This window comes from Syngnathoides biaculeatus, chromosome 10, assembly GCF_019802595.1.
Source record: "Syngnathoides biaculeatus isolate LvHL_M chromosome 10, ASM1980259v1, whole genome shotgun sequence".
Taxonomy (NCBI): domain Eukaryota; kingdom Metazoa; phylum Chordata; class Actinopteri; order Syngnathiformes; family Syngnathidae; genus Syngnathoides; species Syngnathoides biaculeatus.
This window is the reverse complement of record NC_084649.1, coordinates 12237994-12255881: the sequence shown is the minus strand read 5'-3', so window position 1 is coordinate 12255881 and position 17888 is coordinate 12237994. Positions and strand designations below refer to the sequence as shown.

Below are 17888 nucleotides of genomic sequence, written 5' to 3'. Positions count from 1 at the left end.
TCCAGAAGCAAATATTCATATATATTTTCTGTATTGTTATCATCTGTAGCCATGTTTCTTTGTGTTGTAACAGTGGCTGCTGGGGAAGTTTTCTCCAAGTGGGGGCTAGTTATTACCAAGTCAGTCATTCAGTTTTAGAGGAAGTTGTTAGTTTTGGTGAATCCACTTTATATACCCGGTATTGCATATGAAGCATAAGTGTATTATTTGGTCCTCCCCAACCTGCCCGAGTAGGACTCTTGTTTTATTTTTTGAGTGAAGAATTCATGTGAATTGAATATTGAAAAGTGAATTTGCGGATTTGCAAAAAAGGTGCAAATCATTCTGAGACGCATCATGAAAGCAGCCGAGGCTCCAATCGACAGCCACTGTCACCAACCCAATTGTAACCCTGTGAAATAAACCCCGTTTTAATAAATGAACCTGTAATTTCATTGTATTTTTTTTTATTTAACAAAATACAGGAATTCTTTTAAAAAAAAATTTCCTGATTATGGAGCACCGTTCAATGTATTTCATTCCTCTGCAAGGCTGTCATGTCAGTGGAGTGCGGTGTGAGGTCTTTCATGTCAAGGTTTTGATAATCTTATGCTATGTTCTTCTCTCAAAATGTGTTAATTGGCTTCACTGAATTAGTAAATATCATCACCCTTTTCAAATAGTCTCACCTACCAAGGTTCAACTTGTCAACAAGCGTGACAGAATTTACATAGGACGACCACGCCTCCAAGACGCCGACGTCATGTCCGGCTGTCGCTGAGTGACAAATTGGTCAGCTCGGCCTGCTGCAATTTCACACCCGACCTTGTCTATTGCACGCTCTTGTCAAACTTTTAACTCGAGTCAATGAGTAATGATTTGTGGTAAAAGTTGTAAAAATCAGTTTTCATTATATAATTTTGGACTTTTTGAAGGTGACCCAGCAGCCACTGGTTTTAACGTTATTTTTCATACTTTCTAAGACTCTCATCCATCCATCCATCCGTCCATATTCTAAACCATTTTCCTCACAACTACTGTAGTTTTTGATAAAGTATTTTACATGACATAACTATCATATCTTAATTTTAACTGCACATCTTTCTTGAACCTTCAGTTTGAAATAATTGAACACATATGTACATTAAGTACACCTGGACAGTATCACTCTACTCAAGATGAGCTGTGTGAAGAAAGTATGCCGAGATGATAAAAGAAGTCTTAATTACCTTTACAATTCGCAAAATCACATAACGGAAAAAAACTGGCAAAGGGTATCAAGGTTTTTTTTTCTAGAATTGCTCATCATTTCACTCCATTATAATGGTAGAAGTATGCAGATTGTTTCTTTGTGTTCGAAATTCCTACTACACATATTTCCCCCCAACTGGTACTACAAGTCAACGCCAAGTAACAAATAGTTACATTTGTTGATATGCAATATTTATTTTTGCAAAAACTCCACATTTGTTTTGCAGTACTCCGGAAGACCTTAAACAGAGAACAGAGATCTAGATGGAATGTTTCCATGATGTCACAAAGCACTGAACACTGGCATTGACATTTGTCGGTCATCTGCTGGTTTTTGGCAGCATTCATCTGAGTAGCGCTCGCCTCGATGCATGTCCAGAAAAGGATGCCATTCTTCCGCAGGGGAACACAGTGACTTCAGGCGCTGCAGGAAATAGTTTGCATCATGCACAGAGGTCAGAACTTTTTGTGGAAAAAAAAAGAAGAAGAAAAGGCCAAGGAGCAAAACACCTTCCAAAGGTTTCCTTCTGCTCTGCTCATCTTGTAAACAGCAATGACAGGGATCCATATGAGTGGGAGAGCAGTAGCACACCAACCCACCGCTACTGCCCAAGATGGGAGCTTTACCTCTCCGTAGCTGGGGGGCTTAAATGACTTCACAGACCACACCAGGATGACCTGTACAACAATAGGTCGCGTCAAGCACAACACTTTACATTTAAACTCATCATAGACATGTTGCATTTGTCTAAAAAAAAAAAAAAGTCAAACAGAGGTCTGTTCAGTTGGACCTCGAAGAGAAAACATTTAAACTGTCATCACAAGTGATGTGATTGACGCCTGTTGAGTCGTTTGCACAGTGCTATTCTAAAGGGTGAACCCATTCGGCATTTTGCTTTTTCCACTTGCCACCCCCACCAAATGCCTTGCCACCCGTGTTGTCACCCATACTGTCATCAATGAATCTATGAATTAAAAATTTAAAAAATTAATTATATCATATTATTATATATAATATTTCAATTTAGAGTCTCCAATAATGTTGCGTTTTTTTAGGGATGTCAGAGGAAACTGGAGTGCCCGGAGGAAACCTATGCAGGTATGGGGACAACATGCAAACTCCACACAGGGAGGGCTGGGTGTGAACCCGGGTCCTTAGAACTGTGAGGCCAATGCTTTCCAGCTGAGCCACAGTACCGCCCACTTTACCTTTTATTTACCTTTTATTTTTGTCAAGTAAAAAGAATACTTTTACTCCATTACAATAATTCACCTGCCATTTGCTACTTTCATTTATTGGTAATTGCATGCATGAGCTATTTTTAGACTTCTGTTTTTGACATCAGGCATCTTGCATCGAGCCCATCGGAATCAGACATCTTCTGTCTTGCATCAGGCACTGTTGCTCCAATCCGCCGTGATTACCATGGTGATGTTTGCCTCAAGATCAGCGATCAAAGGACAGTCAAATTCCCGCACTCAAAGTCTTATATCGGGCTTTGCCGGCCAATCAAAGTGACTCGCAGCTCATATATACTTTACATACTCAGAAAAACAACAGCTGAAACAAGCACTGTAGTTTTTTCACTATCCAAACTTGAATATTTTAGTCCATTTCATACTTGACAGCTTGTGCTAATTTGCAAATGTTTTTTGCTATTGCTTTGGTCATGTATATGGCAACATTAGTCTGGATTTATGGTAATATGTAACAGTTAAATATGTCTTGTTGTTTCATTTTGCTTTGTTTAAAGTGGCAGTAGTGTGGGGCTGCAGTTCACCGTTCAGTTCTTCCCTGTCACGTTTGTGCTCCTTTTACATTGTGCCTCTGATTGTTCAGAATGAGACGCCACATAACAGAACGATGTTAATATAGTATCATATATAGTATAATATATACAGTGTTAGTAATGAGAAGCCGTGACTTTAAAATGCATCATAATTGAAACATCAGCCATGTTCAAGAAGGGTTTGTGATTTTGTTCAAAATAACACACATTTGTCACAATTGCAACACACAATGGCATTATCAAATATATTTATTGGATTGGCGAGGACGCAAATGTAATTATTTGTACCTGGTCTGAAAAACATGGTACTGCTCTAACCCTTGTGCATACGGTATGTATGCCACAGATGGCATTTCTGTTATGATTCAAATTAAAAAGGAACTCACCAACAGGATACAGGGGCTGATAAAAAACCAACATACTCTCCACCACAGCCAGAACCAGAAGCTCTTTTTCCCGATCATCATCTCAATGTCCTCAATTAATCGGTTCATACCTGCAACACATGCACACACACACACACACACACACACACACACACACACACACACACACACACACACAAACTGAAAACAGCAGGAATTAAGATGTATGCAGTTAAACTAAATGATTATCATTCCAAAATTTGAGTGAAAGTGCATTTTTTTTTGTTGAATGGGTCTCGTCTGACAGGAATCGATTGAAAAAAGTGGCAAAAGGATGTAAAACATTGTAATTGAGCTGTTTTCATTTGTGCATATTCATTTGTTCCCTTTTCAAAATTCTTTATGGCCTTTCTAAGTACTTGCACATCCAATGTTTTAACTGTGTAGTGGTCTCAAGGTACCAGGCTCCTACACAATGGTTCAACATCTTTTATTTCTTCTAAAACACATATAATTTTGTGAACATAAAAAACAATGAAACTATTTAATATCGCAAGACTATCATCTACAGTGTAGATGTTAGTCTTGCGATATTAAATTGTAGATTCTACAGTCTTGTTCCTGTGTCATTCCAAGACAGAGTATACCTGGTCAGAAGAAAAAAAAAGCTCGCTTGAACTCAATATTTCATTTATATGATTTTGGTCTTAACCATAGTGAGTGGTGAACCCTATTTAAACACCAAGTCCTTGGATAGAAAGTTTTATGGAATGGAAATATCCATCTTACTACATAAACACATACAAACACAGCATGTTATCGGAATGTGCATGTTAATAGAATATTCATTTTTTTAAAATCCATTTTACCATATATGTAGCAGAAGCCAATGATCTCCATCAGAGCCAAAACAATCAGTACTGAGTTTCCAAGGAACGTGTCCAAGAGAGTTACCCAGTATATTCCTGCCTATGGCACAGACACACAGTCCACATGAACTGTGTCAAAATACAGGCAGCGCTAGTAGCACTTATCTGAAGACCCACCTTTGTGACCATTGGCAGGTCTAGCAAGAAGCAGATACAGGAACATCCTACACTTACATAGGCCCGCCTAGACTTAGGGAAAGCATCCATGAAGGTGGTGGCGATCACTTCTGGTGAAAGAGAACATGTTAATGACTTCATGTGAACATGGCGATTTGCTATTAGTTAGCCATGGCACCAGTAAATTTGTGATGACCTGACCGAAAGTTGTGAACTGAGAGTCGAGGCCGACGATGAATATCATGAAGAAGAAGAGGATTGACCAAAGGGTGGGGATGGGAAGCTTCGTTAGGGCTTCCGGGTATGCAATGAATGCCAGACCGAATCCTGTGCAAAGAGAGATAATCATGTCATAAGACAAAGTAGAAAAGCTTTTCGACATCTTGAATGAGTGCTTTTACAAGTGTCTGACCATCTTTTACCACTTCTCCAATCGGAACTTGGTAGATGTGGGACATGTGACCCAAAATGGAAAAGATGGAAAAGCCTGCTAAAAAACTTGCAGCTGGAATGCAATTAAAATCGTCACGTTAAACACAAATCAACGTATGCTTCCTTTCAAACAGATCAAAAGTCAAATAGTTTCATGTCTGGATCTTGGGACTTTACACTGCTCTCCTGAAGTGTGCTCCATCCATCTATCTGTCCATCCATCTTCTATTCATTGCACTTTTGAGTCACGGGCAAGCTGTTGCTTACATCCCAGATGACTGAGCGGCAGAGTACACACGAGACTGGTCTCCCAGCCGATTGCAGGTCACACGTAAACAAACAACGATTCATATTCCAACTCACGGGCAATTTAGAATCTTCAATCAACCTAACGCGTGTTTTTGTTATATGGAAGGGCAAGATGAAGAAACTGGAGAAAACACTTGTAAGCACGGGGACAAACATGAAAACCCCGCTTAAGAAGGCCAGAGTTGATATTTGAACCCAGTGCCCATTAATTTACATAATTGGAATTGAAAACTAGAACAATCCTCTTTTATCCTCGGGAGTAAAACTAAAAATATGAATGAGCTAAACAAAAACAGTTGCAGCCACATGCGTGTCTGTACGTGTGTTTGTTGTCCTACCGTGGTTGATAACGCTAATGACCAGCGAGTCCACGAACACGTTGTTGTGGAACCTGCCGTAAGAAGCAAGAGTCACAAGTCCTCCACCAGCAATTGCAAGCGCAAACGCAGTCTGAGTTGCAGCGTCCTTCCAGACCTAAAAACATGTTTCTTTGAGCACAAAGACTACAGAGATGCCAGGGCTGGTGAGTACAATGACCAAAACACCGCTCTCGTTATCACGATCCTACAGTATATCAATCTTTGAGGGATCATACTGCATCTATTTGCTCAAGATCAATTTTACCACAGCACAGGCAATTGGTAAATCTGTCAATTCTGGTGTTTGGCCAATGATTACAGGCCTAACTTGAGGAGTTCATGCCAACCTCATGAAGTCTGTTCCTGACAGATTGTCCAGAGACATGATAAGACTGGCCTGTTAGAGATCCCCTATTTTTGGGCTCGAGCAGTTCCGGAGTTCTCCCTTGAGCAGAGGAACGGATAGCGGTCCTGTTCTTGAGCTGTTGCTTCGTGTGCTGCTCTGTCTCCTGGCATCTCTTCTGAGCTTTTGACAATGTGCTAGGAGATGGAGTGAACCATCTGACTACAGTACTGGAGGAGTTTTTTTTTTTTTCACTGAATATTTTAGCCCAGTTTGAACTTGAGAAAACCTTGTGATTAGGTACCGATGTTGTTGCTGTTGTTTTGGTTGTGCATATGGCAATAAGATAGCAAGCACTATTTTATGGTAACAACTGGAAAACACACACACACACACACACACACACTCTCTCTGTCAGCAAACACTTTCTTCATAAAGTCATTTGAGTGAATAAAGCAAGTTTCTGTAAGGTACTATACATATGTTGTTGTTTTTTTGTGGCAGGCGTTTGTGTAATTTGGCTACTCTACCTTCCTCTGTTAGAGAATAACCATTGAAAAAGTGACAATTTATATTGAGGTGGGGGTGGGGGTGTGTGCATTAGAGCCCTGCTGCCGCTTAACGAGAATACTCAATAAATGTCACCTCCACTTCTGCCAGTTTAGTGAAGTTGGATTTAGCACCGATGTAGAAGTCTATCCCATCTCTGGCTCCCTCAAGTGTCACGCCCCTGATCAGCAGGATCACAAGCGCCCCACACGGGAACAAAGTGGTGAAATACATCACCTGCAGAGACACGAGGGCACATACAAGCGACAAAAGTAACAATTTAAAAGTGTTTGATTGCTACGCTGTATTTTGTTTTCTTTTCTTTCATTGCATTCTCAAGTCTGTCCAGGGTCTCATACTGTATTTCAGGTCAGTGCGTGCTGTGGCCATTCCATTGACGCAATGAAACACAAATCTTACTGCAGTAATGCGTTTTAACTATACGGAGGGGGTGGCCACCGGGGGGACCAGGCACTGTGGTCAGGGGGCCCCGCACCCACCCCCACACCCCCTACTGATAAAACTTAGCTGCTCAAGATGATGTGTTGCATATGGCACAGTTGCAATCTCATATTACGTTTTTAATAGTACATTTTTAATACATTTATCCTAGTCACTGAAATCAATTTACACAGTATTGTGCTGCTTGACAAGTGGAAACAATGTCAGAAAAAAGACACATCATGAAGCTGAATATGACATCCACCCATCAATCCATCCATTTTCTTAGCCGCTTATCCTCACAAGGGTCGAAGGGAGTGCTGGAGCCAATACTAGCTGTTGTCTGGCAGGAGGCGGGGTACACCCTGAACTGGTTGCCAGCCAATCGCAGGGCACATCGAGACAAACAGCCACACTCGCAATCACACGTAGGGGCAATCTAGAGTGTCCAATTAATATTGCATGTTTTTGGGATGTGGGAGGAAACCGGAGTGCCCGGAGAAAACCCACGCAGGCACAGCGAGAAGATACAAACTCCACACAGGGAGGGCTGCGATTGAACCGGGACGTCAGAACTGTGAGGTCAATGCTTTCCAGCTGAGCCACCATGCTGCCTATTTTATTTAGCTATTTTTATTTTATTTGACGTTAGTGCTTTGATTTAAAAACAATAATTTGAAAAAACTAAATCGGAAATTACTTGTGAGTTACTCGCTACTTGAGTAGTTTTTTCCGAAGTAAAACAGAATATATGTCCGTGAATGAGAAAGAAGAGTGAGGCTTGAGGGAGAAGAGATAGCGAGGGTGGACGACTTCAAATACTTGGGGTCAACAATACAGAGCAATGGAGAGTGTGGTCAGGAAGTGAAGAAACGGGTCCAAGCAGGTTGGAACAGCTGGCGGAAGGTGTCTGGTGTTCTCTCTGCTAGGATGAAGGGCAAAGTTTATAAAACAGTGGTGAGGCCGGGCATGATGTACGGATTAGAGACGGCGGCATTAAAGAAACAACAGGAAGCAGAACTGGAGGCATCAGAAATGAAGATGTTGAGGTTCTCGCTTGGAGTGAGCAGATTGGATAGGATGAGAAATGAGCTCATTAGAGGGACAACCAAAGTTGGATGTTTTGGAGACAAGGTTACAGAGAGCAGACTTAGATGGTTTGGACATGTCCAGAGGTGAGAGAGTGAATATGTTGGTAGAAGGGTGCTGAGGATGGAGCTGCCAGGCAAAAGTGCGAGAGGAAAACCAAAGTAAAGGAGGATGGATGTTGTGAGGGAGGACATGAGGATAGTGGGTGTTAGAGAGGAAGATGCACGAGATAGGCTTAGATGGAATAAGATGACATGCTGTGGCGACCCCGAACAGTACAAGCCGAAAGGAAAGGAAGCTGAAGATGACTCATTTTATTTGTCAGCGTAATATTACTTGACTACCATACCCACCACTGATTGTGACGTGAAAGTGGTGAAGCGGATTAAGTATGCAAATCCCCACTGAGGATCATTTACCAAGAAGGAAGACGCGGCAGTGGAAAAACCTAACACTGAATGTGAATATTCATTTTTCCATTTGTACCACATCCAGCTTTTCCTTTTTCTTCTCTGATGTTGTGGGTGCAGAGGCCAAATCTGACATTGACCTACTTTTCCTGAGGACTTGATTCCTTTGATGAGCACCACACTCACAACGATGGAGATCAGCAGCAAACAGACAGCCAAGTGCCAAACGATGGGGCCCGTCTCCTCGATACTACTGGATCTCTGTAGAGCCACGCCACTGAAGAAGAACAAGAAGGGGACCCAAATTTACACACACATCAACTAATGCGTGCAAATATGTCTACTCATCCTTACTCCCAGTACTGCTCACTGGGGCTGTGCACTCGAACATCGAGGTTGTCGGATGACATGCAGGTTAAGTTGTCCTGAGTCCAGTTGGCCACTAAAGCACCACTTGGATTGTAATATACTAGAGAGCGAGAGATGATTACACAATAAACACCCCCCCCCCCCCCACAGGAAGCATTGCCGCAAACTTTGTAGTCTCAACCATGGAATCACAATTAACAGGGACGTGAATGCAACAAGGAATTTGCAACGAGTTGCTAAAAATGTTGATAGAAATAAAAAAGGTAAGCATAAATAGGTAAAAAGTATATTAACATAGAGCATTTTAAATATTTATGATATCATATATATTATTACGTTGTTGATTAATACTTTTGACTTTACTTATGATTGATACTTTGTTGAGTAAGGCCCATCAACTCGTATGCTCTTTGTACTTAGTGAGAAGACAAATCTGCTCACGAGTTGCAAAACTGTGAGTTACTAGTGATGGAAAAAATAGATAGTACTTGACAACAGCGCGCTACTCGTACCATTAGTGTCATCAGATAAATGCATATGTCTCTGAGATATTACAATTCAGAATTGAAGCAGAATTTCCGAATTTGCCTCTTCGTTGAAAATTGTCTTCAGTTTTGGAGTTCCCACTGCTGTCATGCAAGCGGTTGCGTGATACCACATTTCCAAGTACCTCAGTATGAGCATATGTCATATGACCACATCACATATCCACAGATGAACATCAGGCACGTTTTGTGTTTTCTTTTTCTTTGTGTGATTTATTGCAACAGTCGACGTGCAAAACCTCAGCACTCATGACGCCAGTTCAATTCAGCAAGCTTCCAAAGTTTAATTTGTTTTTTTTTTCTTCTTTGGCTTATTTTTAAAAAAAGGAAGGCCTGGATTCTTTAAATTTGTTCAGAGGAAAAAAAAGTATAAGAAAGAAATAATATGGTGTCCACCAGTGGTTACTCCAGCATCAAAACATGTTGTGACATGTTGAGGAGGTTTCACTGTGGTTAACTCCTGTTTTCACTTATTTGGCCAGTACATAACACAGACTTTTTATTTTAAATCAAATTGTGCACCAACAGTATTTTCATTATTTCCTCTTTTTTTTTTTTTTTTTTGGTTTTAATCTGAAAGTCAAACAATCAGCATCTTTGAAGAGACCATTAGGTGAAATTTTCATTTGTGAAAGTTTCAAAGTAAATCAACAGTTATTCTGTGATCTTTGATGACATATTCTTTAACAAAAAAATAGTATTTATTTTGGCAAGACACATTTATCACTGAAAGCTGTGTCTAAAATTGTATGTGACTCAGGCCTTCTGTAAAAAGCTATTATCCACTATTTAAAAAGGCTCTTCTCGACAAGGATTATAAGGTTGTCAAGGTAGAAAGTAAATTTTCTCAAATCTGCAAGAAGATGACTCAAATGTTATTTTTGCCTCTTGCATCATAACACTGAAGAAAAAGTCTGATGTCATTCAGTTCTTACAAAATCAATGGGAACGCGAGTATATCAGGGCACCTGAAGGCTTGTCGCTGCAGTTTCTGTCTCCCCAACTGAGGCTCTTCAACCACGGCAAAGGAGATTGGAAGGAGGCAAAAAGGTAGAACAAACCATAGGACACGATGACGTTGTAGTATATTGACATCAGGCCGGTTGACAAGACCGAGCCGACGCCGACACCTGTTGATGGGTCGTGATGTTTGGAGTGCATCCATGACCATGAGTAGCCCAAAATGTACTATGCATCCACAAAATGAATTGTCAAAAACTGCGACTTCCTCTTTATTTGAAAGCTAATGATATAAAGTGGTTCTTTGAGATGTGATTTTTCTCCGTGACCACATTTGTGTGTCAAAATACTTGTGTCCCAAATCATTTTTGGGTGAAAAACCTTACCCTGAAGTAGCGGCACTGCTCTCCATGCGTTGACTGTGCCTTGACTGGCGAACTGACCGATGGCACTCTCCAGGAAGTAAAGAGGAATCCCGAACAAAACCAACATGGTGAAATAGGCAATAACAAAGGCACCTGCTCAAGGGGAATAAACAAACACCATCCATGCATTTGAAACCCTCCATCGATGTCACTCAACGTATTTACGATTTAGAATATTTACCCCCGCCATTCTTAAAGGCCAAATATGGAAATCTCCAAATGGTTCCCAGACCAATTGCGTAACCTGTCAAGGAGAGCATGTATTCTGTCTTGTTGGTCCAGTTACCACGTTCAGGATTCTCAGCAGCGGCATCAACCACAGGAGGATCCTGCACAGAGATGTAGTTCATGTATTTTTTTCATTTTTGCAACGTCTTTTTGTCTGCCTGTTCAGCTTGTTCTCAAAGCCCAGGGAACGTTTACTTCTGCTTATCATTATTCATTGATTTTTTTTAATAGCATCGAAGAACAAATAAATAATGAAGCATGCAATGCTATAAAAGAAGCAGACTCTTTCCATCTCACCTGAGCGGTTATGATGGGCGCGTCTTTGGGAGGATTGTAGCAGTATTTCCTCATGTTGTTGCAGCTGCTTCCAGTTAGTGGAAAGTCTAACTGGGAAAAGTTGTTGGTTTTGCTGTGATCCACCGCTTGCCAAAAAAAAGTCATTTTCATAATTCCGCAAAAAGAAAAAAAAAATGATCCAGCAAATGTTGCCGCTCCTCTCTATAATGAGCTCCAGTTGTTCACCTAAAACGGTTGCGTCGGTTTTTCCATCACAAAACCTGTCTGGTGCTGTCAAGTCAGGTGGGACTTACTGTAGCCTTGCAGGAAGTCAAAAAGCTGAAAGGCAGCCTTTATTTTTTTAGTTGATCTTGAACAAACAGCAACCTGCCAGGCTCTAGTCTTTAGTTTTTCTTCCCCTGATAGGTTAGTACATTTTATCTGTTGTATGTGTGGATTAGGGAAAAGAAGAAGAAAAACAAGTATGTGTGGATTAGATCCAGACATCAACAAACACGGGTCTTTGAAGTGTGTTGTTAGTTGTTGTTGATTTATTTCAAAGGTCAGAGGACAAAGTTGTTATGGGTCAGTTAAAATTCACATTTTCACTGTTTATATCCATACATCCACGCCACTTCCAGCTAGTTGGCAACTGTAGTTTGGCTGAAAATGATTTTTTTTTAATACGCATATTACGCTCTCCTGGACATAACCGAAGATCAAAATGCGGTGTGATTTGTCATGGCCCTGCTGGTCCCTGTCCTGGCCGGACCGGTCACTGCTGCGGCACGCACCTGTCGTAATCAGCGGAGACGCACACGTGCGCCTCATCTCAAGTGATCACGTCCCATTGATATAGAACCACTCGTACGGTCTGGCTTGTGGCAGATTGCTGCCTCATGCCTCATTCTAGTAAGTTCCTGATTCTGTTCCTGCTCTCTCATGTACCGACTCCTGCCTGCCTCTTACGCCTGCCGATTCCATTGCTGCTGACACCACTGACTCCCCGTTGGGTTTTTGACACCAGTCTGAATAAAGACACTTTTCAAACTGCCTCTTTGCCTCCTGAGTTGTCCATTTGGGTTCAACCCTGTGTTCTGGTCGTGGCAGAACGATCTGGCCATAACATGGACCCAGCTAACTCAGCTGCGTTCCGCCATGCCCTGCAAGTCCAAGGAAGACATCTCACCGAGCAGGAAACCACTCTTCAAGCGACTAACCACCAGTTACAGGAGATTGTTGCCTTTGCTGAATTCCTGGTCCACATCCCTGTCCAGTACTACCGGCACGACTTCGGAGGCAGCTCCCACTGCTACGAATCCGAGTCCGTCCGAGCCTGCTCCCCTTCAGGTCGCTGACTCCAAGCGGACTGGATGTTCACCACTCTCCTGGTTTTCCAGAGATTCGGGTAATATTAAGCCCTTTCTCACCCAATGTTATCTACATCGTGAGTTACAGTCCTCCACTTTTCCCACTAATCGGTCCCGGATAGTGTTCGTGATTTGCCACCTGATGGGGAGGCCAGAAGCCTGGGCCACCACAGCGTGGAGCTGCGGATCTGACACATGCCACTCCTGGGCTTCCTTTGTGAGAGCAATGACGCAGGTATTCCAGTACTTGTCCCCAGAACGCGAGGGGTGACCTCGCTGATCTCTCTCCAGCAGAGTTAACGTAGGCAATCGAGGCATTGGAATGAAGGAGTGCTCCTAGACGTGTTTTTCCAGGCACTGTCACCCGCGATCAAGGGTTAGAGCTATCCCTAACCGTCTTATCTCACTTGAACTACCTCCGGACCAGAGGCTCGCAATACAAGAACAGGTCGACTCGCGATTGTGGGATGTTCGAGAGAGCCCCGGTCCGCCCACCGCTCTCTAATCGGCTCCCGTCGATAGGATGGAACCCATGCAAGTTGAGGGAGTTAATTGCTCTCCAGAAAAATGACAATGACGCCGGCGGGGGGGGCCTCTGTTAGTACGGTGGACAGCTGGGCCACCTCGTGGCTCGCTGTCTGGTCAAACCCGCACGACCCGCACTCCAGCTCTCCACGACAGTGAGTTTGAACTACTCCATGGGCTGTCCGACGCGGCCTCTGCTTCAGGTGACATTAAATGCAGGCGGGTGTTCATACATGGCTACGGCGTTCATTGACTCCAGGTCGGACGCCAATCTCTTGAACCCACGAGTAATTGACTTATTGGGCCTAGACACTTTTAGAACGCAGCGTTTCCGACACTCTTATGCAGACAATGGCAGGTTTTTGTGCCAGATAACTCTCCGCACCCAGACCTTAAACATGGCGTTCCCAGATACACACACCGAACGCTTGAGTTTTCACATTTTCAATTCACAGAGCAGAAACATCCTCCTTGTGAACCCCTGGCTCAAGCAACATAACCCTCGCTTTGACTGGCCACCCGGGTTCGCATCCTCTGAGAAGGGGGCGTCACAGGTCGCTTCGGAACCCCTGCGGCACTCGCAGCACGAGCCGGACTTGACCCTGGTGCCTCGCTGCTACTCGGATCTGAAGGAGGTGTTCTCTGAAGAAAAGGCCAAGTTTCTTCCGGCTCACCGGCCATATAACTGCGCCATTGATTGACCGGCCGGCACCTCACCTCCGCTGGCACTGGGTGACATCAGACCCTCATCATCACCCGCCGGTGCTGGCTTTTTCCTCGTTGAGAAAAAGGACAAATCTTTGTGCCCCTACATCGACTACCAGTGGCTGAATGATATCACCATAAAGAACAGGTACCCTCTTCCCCTAATGGGCACAGCATTTGAACTGCTGAAAGGAGCCAGGATATTTACTAAGCTGGACCTGAGGAATGCATACCACTTGGTGTGCATACGGAAGGGGGACGAATGGAAAACTGTCACAGGGCACTATGAGTACCTGGTAATACCTTTTAGACTGACAAATACACCAGCGGTGTTCCAGAACATCGTCAATGACGTTCTACGTGAGATGCTCAATCGGCATGTTTTCGTATATCTTGACGACATACTGATTTTTTTCCCCAGATGAAGATTCTCATATCGCACACATCCAGGCTGTGCTGCAGCAGCTGTTGCGGCACGACCTGTATGTGAAGGCAGAGAAATGCAAGGAGGGGAGGATCCGCATGGATCCCGGCAAGTTCGAGGCCATCCTTCAGTGGCCCACTCCTACGACTCGGAAATAGGTACAGAGATTCATTGGATTTGCCAACTTTTATCGCAAGTTTATTCGTAATTTTAGCACCATAGCTGGCCCTTTGCATGCACTCAAATCACCCCGCAGTGCCTTCGACTGGAATCCGGCCTGCCAGGCGGCTTTCAGCAAGCTCAAGGTCGGTTTCACGGCAGCCCCGGTCCTCGTCTTGCCTGACCCAGAGAGCCAGTTTATTGTCGAGGTGGACGCATCGGATTCGGGTATAGGGGCAGGGTTTCAGGGATGGGAGACTACACCCCTGTGCGTTCCTCTCCACGAGGCTGGCGCCGGAGGACCGTAACTATGACATCGGAGTTTGTGAGTTGCTCGCTAGACTTCCCTCTAGTAGTGGAGACAATGGTTGGAGGGGAGTCAGGTCCCGTTCCTAGTACTGATGGACCATAAAAACCTGGAGTACTTGAAAGCCGCAAAGAGGCTTAACGCCCGGCAAGCTAGGTGGGAGCTCTTTTAGTTAGGCAGAACTACAGACAACAGTACTGAAAGGTACTGTGTGGGTCTTTTTTTCTTAGTCCCCAGTGCATAGTTTACCATAATAAAATGGTAGGTATATACAAGGAAATCATCACCTCTTTACAGCACTGCTTCACCATAACGGCTCAGAGATTGAGTTCCCATTGCTGGCACTTGAGGCCCTGATGGCTATAGGAAGAATAGTTGGCGCCGCAGCTGCTTCCTGTTAAGTCTCTCAAAGTGAAGTGATCAGCACATAGTTTGGAATGCCTGCTAGGCACCCGTGACTGTCCACAACTTTCCCCCTGCTGATTGACTTTCCCTATCCTCTGGTCATGTATTCCTTTTTCACTTGACCCATTTGTACAACCAGATGCCACACAATAAACCATTGTGACATCGCCAAATCATACGTCAACAAACATAGAAGGAGAGGATCAACAGCATGAAACAATAGCACTCCGGTTTCCTCCCACATCCTAAAAACATGCAATAATTGAAGACTCTAAATTGCCCGTAGCTGTGATTGTGAATGTGACTGCTTTCTGTCTTTGTGTGCCGTGCGATTGGCTGGCAACCAGTTCAGGATGTACCCTGCCTATTGCGCGTTGACAGCTGGGATTGGCTCCAGCGCCCTTGCGCGCCTTGCAAGAATAAGCGGCTAAAAAAAATGGCTGCATAGATGGATGGATGGATTTTTAACGTATTTGTCCTCTGACCTTTCATAAAAGACATTCACAACCAGAGGAGCTCTTTTCAGAGCTAGCATTCCATTTGCAAACACTCTACGAGACACTGTTCCACATCTTCTGCAATATTAAAGCCCACTAAAGGGGTTAATCATGGGTTACTATAACAACGAAGGAGACCTTATCAATGAGTTATAGGGAGAAGAATGGAACAGACCAGAATAGAATAACCATCTTGAAGTCTGGAATGGGTAAAATGCCATTGACTATATGCTCTTGCTTCACTGGATTATGGACATTTTTTCTTAAATGGTGTTTAGTTCCATTTAAAGGTTTTATAGTTGTTCATGACTTTGCTGAAATTATACTACATTTTAGAAAAGGAGAGAATTTAGAGTCTCCAATGAATGCATGGTTTTGGGATGTGGGAAAACCGGAGTGCCCGGAGAAAGTTCACACAGGCACGGGGAGAACATGCAAACTCCACACATGCGGGGCCGGGATTTGCATCCCTAAAACTGAGACCCAGTCGTGGCTCTGTGCCATTCCAGTTTAGCATCAACAGAAATGCACTGTTGGGTTTCTTTCCTTCTTGAACTGAAAAACTACAGAGGTTTAACAATTCTGGGGATAACTATCATTACACAATATGAATGTACAGAGAGCTGAATTGGGAAATAAATGAATTAGCCGACGTGCTATTACAAGTTCTCGCTTGTGGATGGATGTAGTCAAGAGATGGAGTTTACAGATTGCCCACTAGATGTCACTAGATCAAACCCACAGTCTCACAGGCTGGTTTTGGGGCTTTCAAACCTTCACAATATGTGTCGCGGGCCACGTTGTTGTTATTGATTCCGCAGAGGGACCTTTATGACGGTGAAACCTTGTACAGAAGGCTAAATGTTATTTTTACATAGTTTCTTCGATAGGTTGCAAATCAAATGTCAAGAATAAGAGAGGTTAGGTAACAAAAATGTTTGCATGAGTACATGACATGCCATCACGTTACATTACAATTTTGCCGGCTTCATGTAATAATGTGGCAGGCTGGATGGCTGAGTTTCTGCTTTACTTGACAGGGACAGCATTGGTTCCCAAACACCCGTCAAAACCAGAAGCTGGAGATGACACTTACACTTGGTTCTGGTCTGATGAGATTGTTGTGGTTCTTCCTGTGCCTGCAGTTTTTTTTTTTTTTTTTTTTTCCTGCGTACCACTCCCAATGATGGACGTCCAAATAAGGATGCCAATGTTCCGAAGCAGAACACGGTGACTTCACACGATGTGATAAGCCAGACAGCAGGATAATGGATTCTATTAGTGTCAAGCAATTGGAGGAAGAATATCAAGCAGCACACACACACACACAGAAGAATACAAAGGGCCAACGATAAGAGAGAGTTTTGACAGAGAATTTGCAAATGGAATGAAGGCCAAGCCTAAAACCTGTATAATATAAAACTAAGCCAATTCCAATGAAGTTGTAACATTGTCCATCCATTTTACAAGCCGCTTATCCTCACAAGGGTACCAAGAGAGCCTATCCCATCTAACTTTAGGTAAAGCCAGACTACACCCTGAGCCAGTCACCCACTGTTGACTCTATCACTACGCGGGAATTGAACCCATGTTAAACAGAAAATGATTCGCAAATCATGATTAACCTATATTTAATTGAATACACTACAAGGACAAGAAAATTAACATTTAAACTAATGAACTTTATTGTTTTTAAATCAAATAATCATTAACTTGGAATTTTATGGCTTCAATATGTTCCAAAAAAGTTGGGAAAGACTGAGAAAGTTGAGGACTGCTCATGAAACACTTGTTTGGAACACCCCACAAGTGAGCAGGCTAAATGGGAACAGGTGGGCGCCATGATTGGGTAGAAAAGGAGCTTCGCTGAATTCACTCACAAGAAAGATAGTGAATAAATATATACGGTATAAGGGCAATGTTCGTCAACGTACAATTGCAAGGAATTTAAGGATTTCATCATCTACAGTCCATAATTTCATCAAAAGGTTTAGAGAATCAAATCTGGAGAAACTACTGCATGAAAGCAGCAAGGCCAAAAACCGACATTGAATGCCTGTGACCTTCCATCTCTCAGGTGGCCCTGCATCGAAAACCAACATCAATGTGTAAAGGATATCACAAAATGGATTCAGGAACACTTCAGAAAAAACAATGTCAGTAAATAGCTTTTGGGGCTATATCTGGAAGTGCAATTTAAAACTCTACCATGAAAAGCAAAAGCCATTTATCAACAATACACAGAAATGCTCCCGGTTTCTCTGGGCCCGAGCCCACCTGAGTGGAAAGTGGAAAAGTGTTCTGTGGTCCAACGAGGAGTGAGGTATGTA

The 17888-nt window shown here is 43.1% G+C and overlaps 1 protein-coding gene across 1 annotated transcript; it reads right to left on the bottom strand.

Moving 5' to 3' along the window:
• Positions 1-1513: 1513 nt before the first annotated feature.
• On the bottom strand, positions 1514-11360 carry slc6a14 (solute carrier family 6 member 14). The gene is made up of 15 exons (XM_061832279.1): positions 11188-11360; positions 10844-10991; positions 10624-10755; positions 10246-10407; positions 8718-8805; positions 8508-8640; positions 6520-6660; positions 5511-5646; positions 4844-4936; positions 4633-4758; positions 4432-4541; positions 4255-4354; positions 3407-3516; positions 1741-1908; positions 1514-1654 (listed from the first exon to the last, which is right to left on the bottom strand). The coding sequence occupies exons 1-15, from the start codon at positions 11335-11337 to the stop codon at positions 1514-1516; spliced, it is 1938 nt and encodes a 645-aa protein (XP_061688263.1). The 5' UTR covers positions 11338-11360.
• Between the last annotated feature and the right edge of the window lie 6528 nt (positions 11361-17888).

Bases quoted from the DNA above. Each gene is read 5' to 3' on its own strand.
- slc6a14 (XM_061832279.1), bottom strand. From the start codon at position 11,337: ATGAAAATGACTTTTTTTTGGCAAGCGGTGGATCACAGCAAAACCAAC. The intron at 10,756-10,843 runs GTAAATATTCTA...CCCCTTGAGCAG, and splicing joins GGCCTTTAAGAATGGCGGGG to GTGCCTTTGTTATTGCCTAT. The intron at 10,408-10,623 runs GTAAGGTTTTTC...ACCCATCAACAG, and splicing joins AGCAGTGCCGCTACTTCAGG to GTGTCGGCGTCGGCTCGGTC.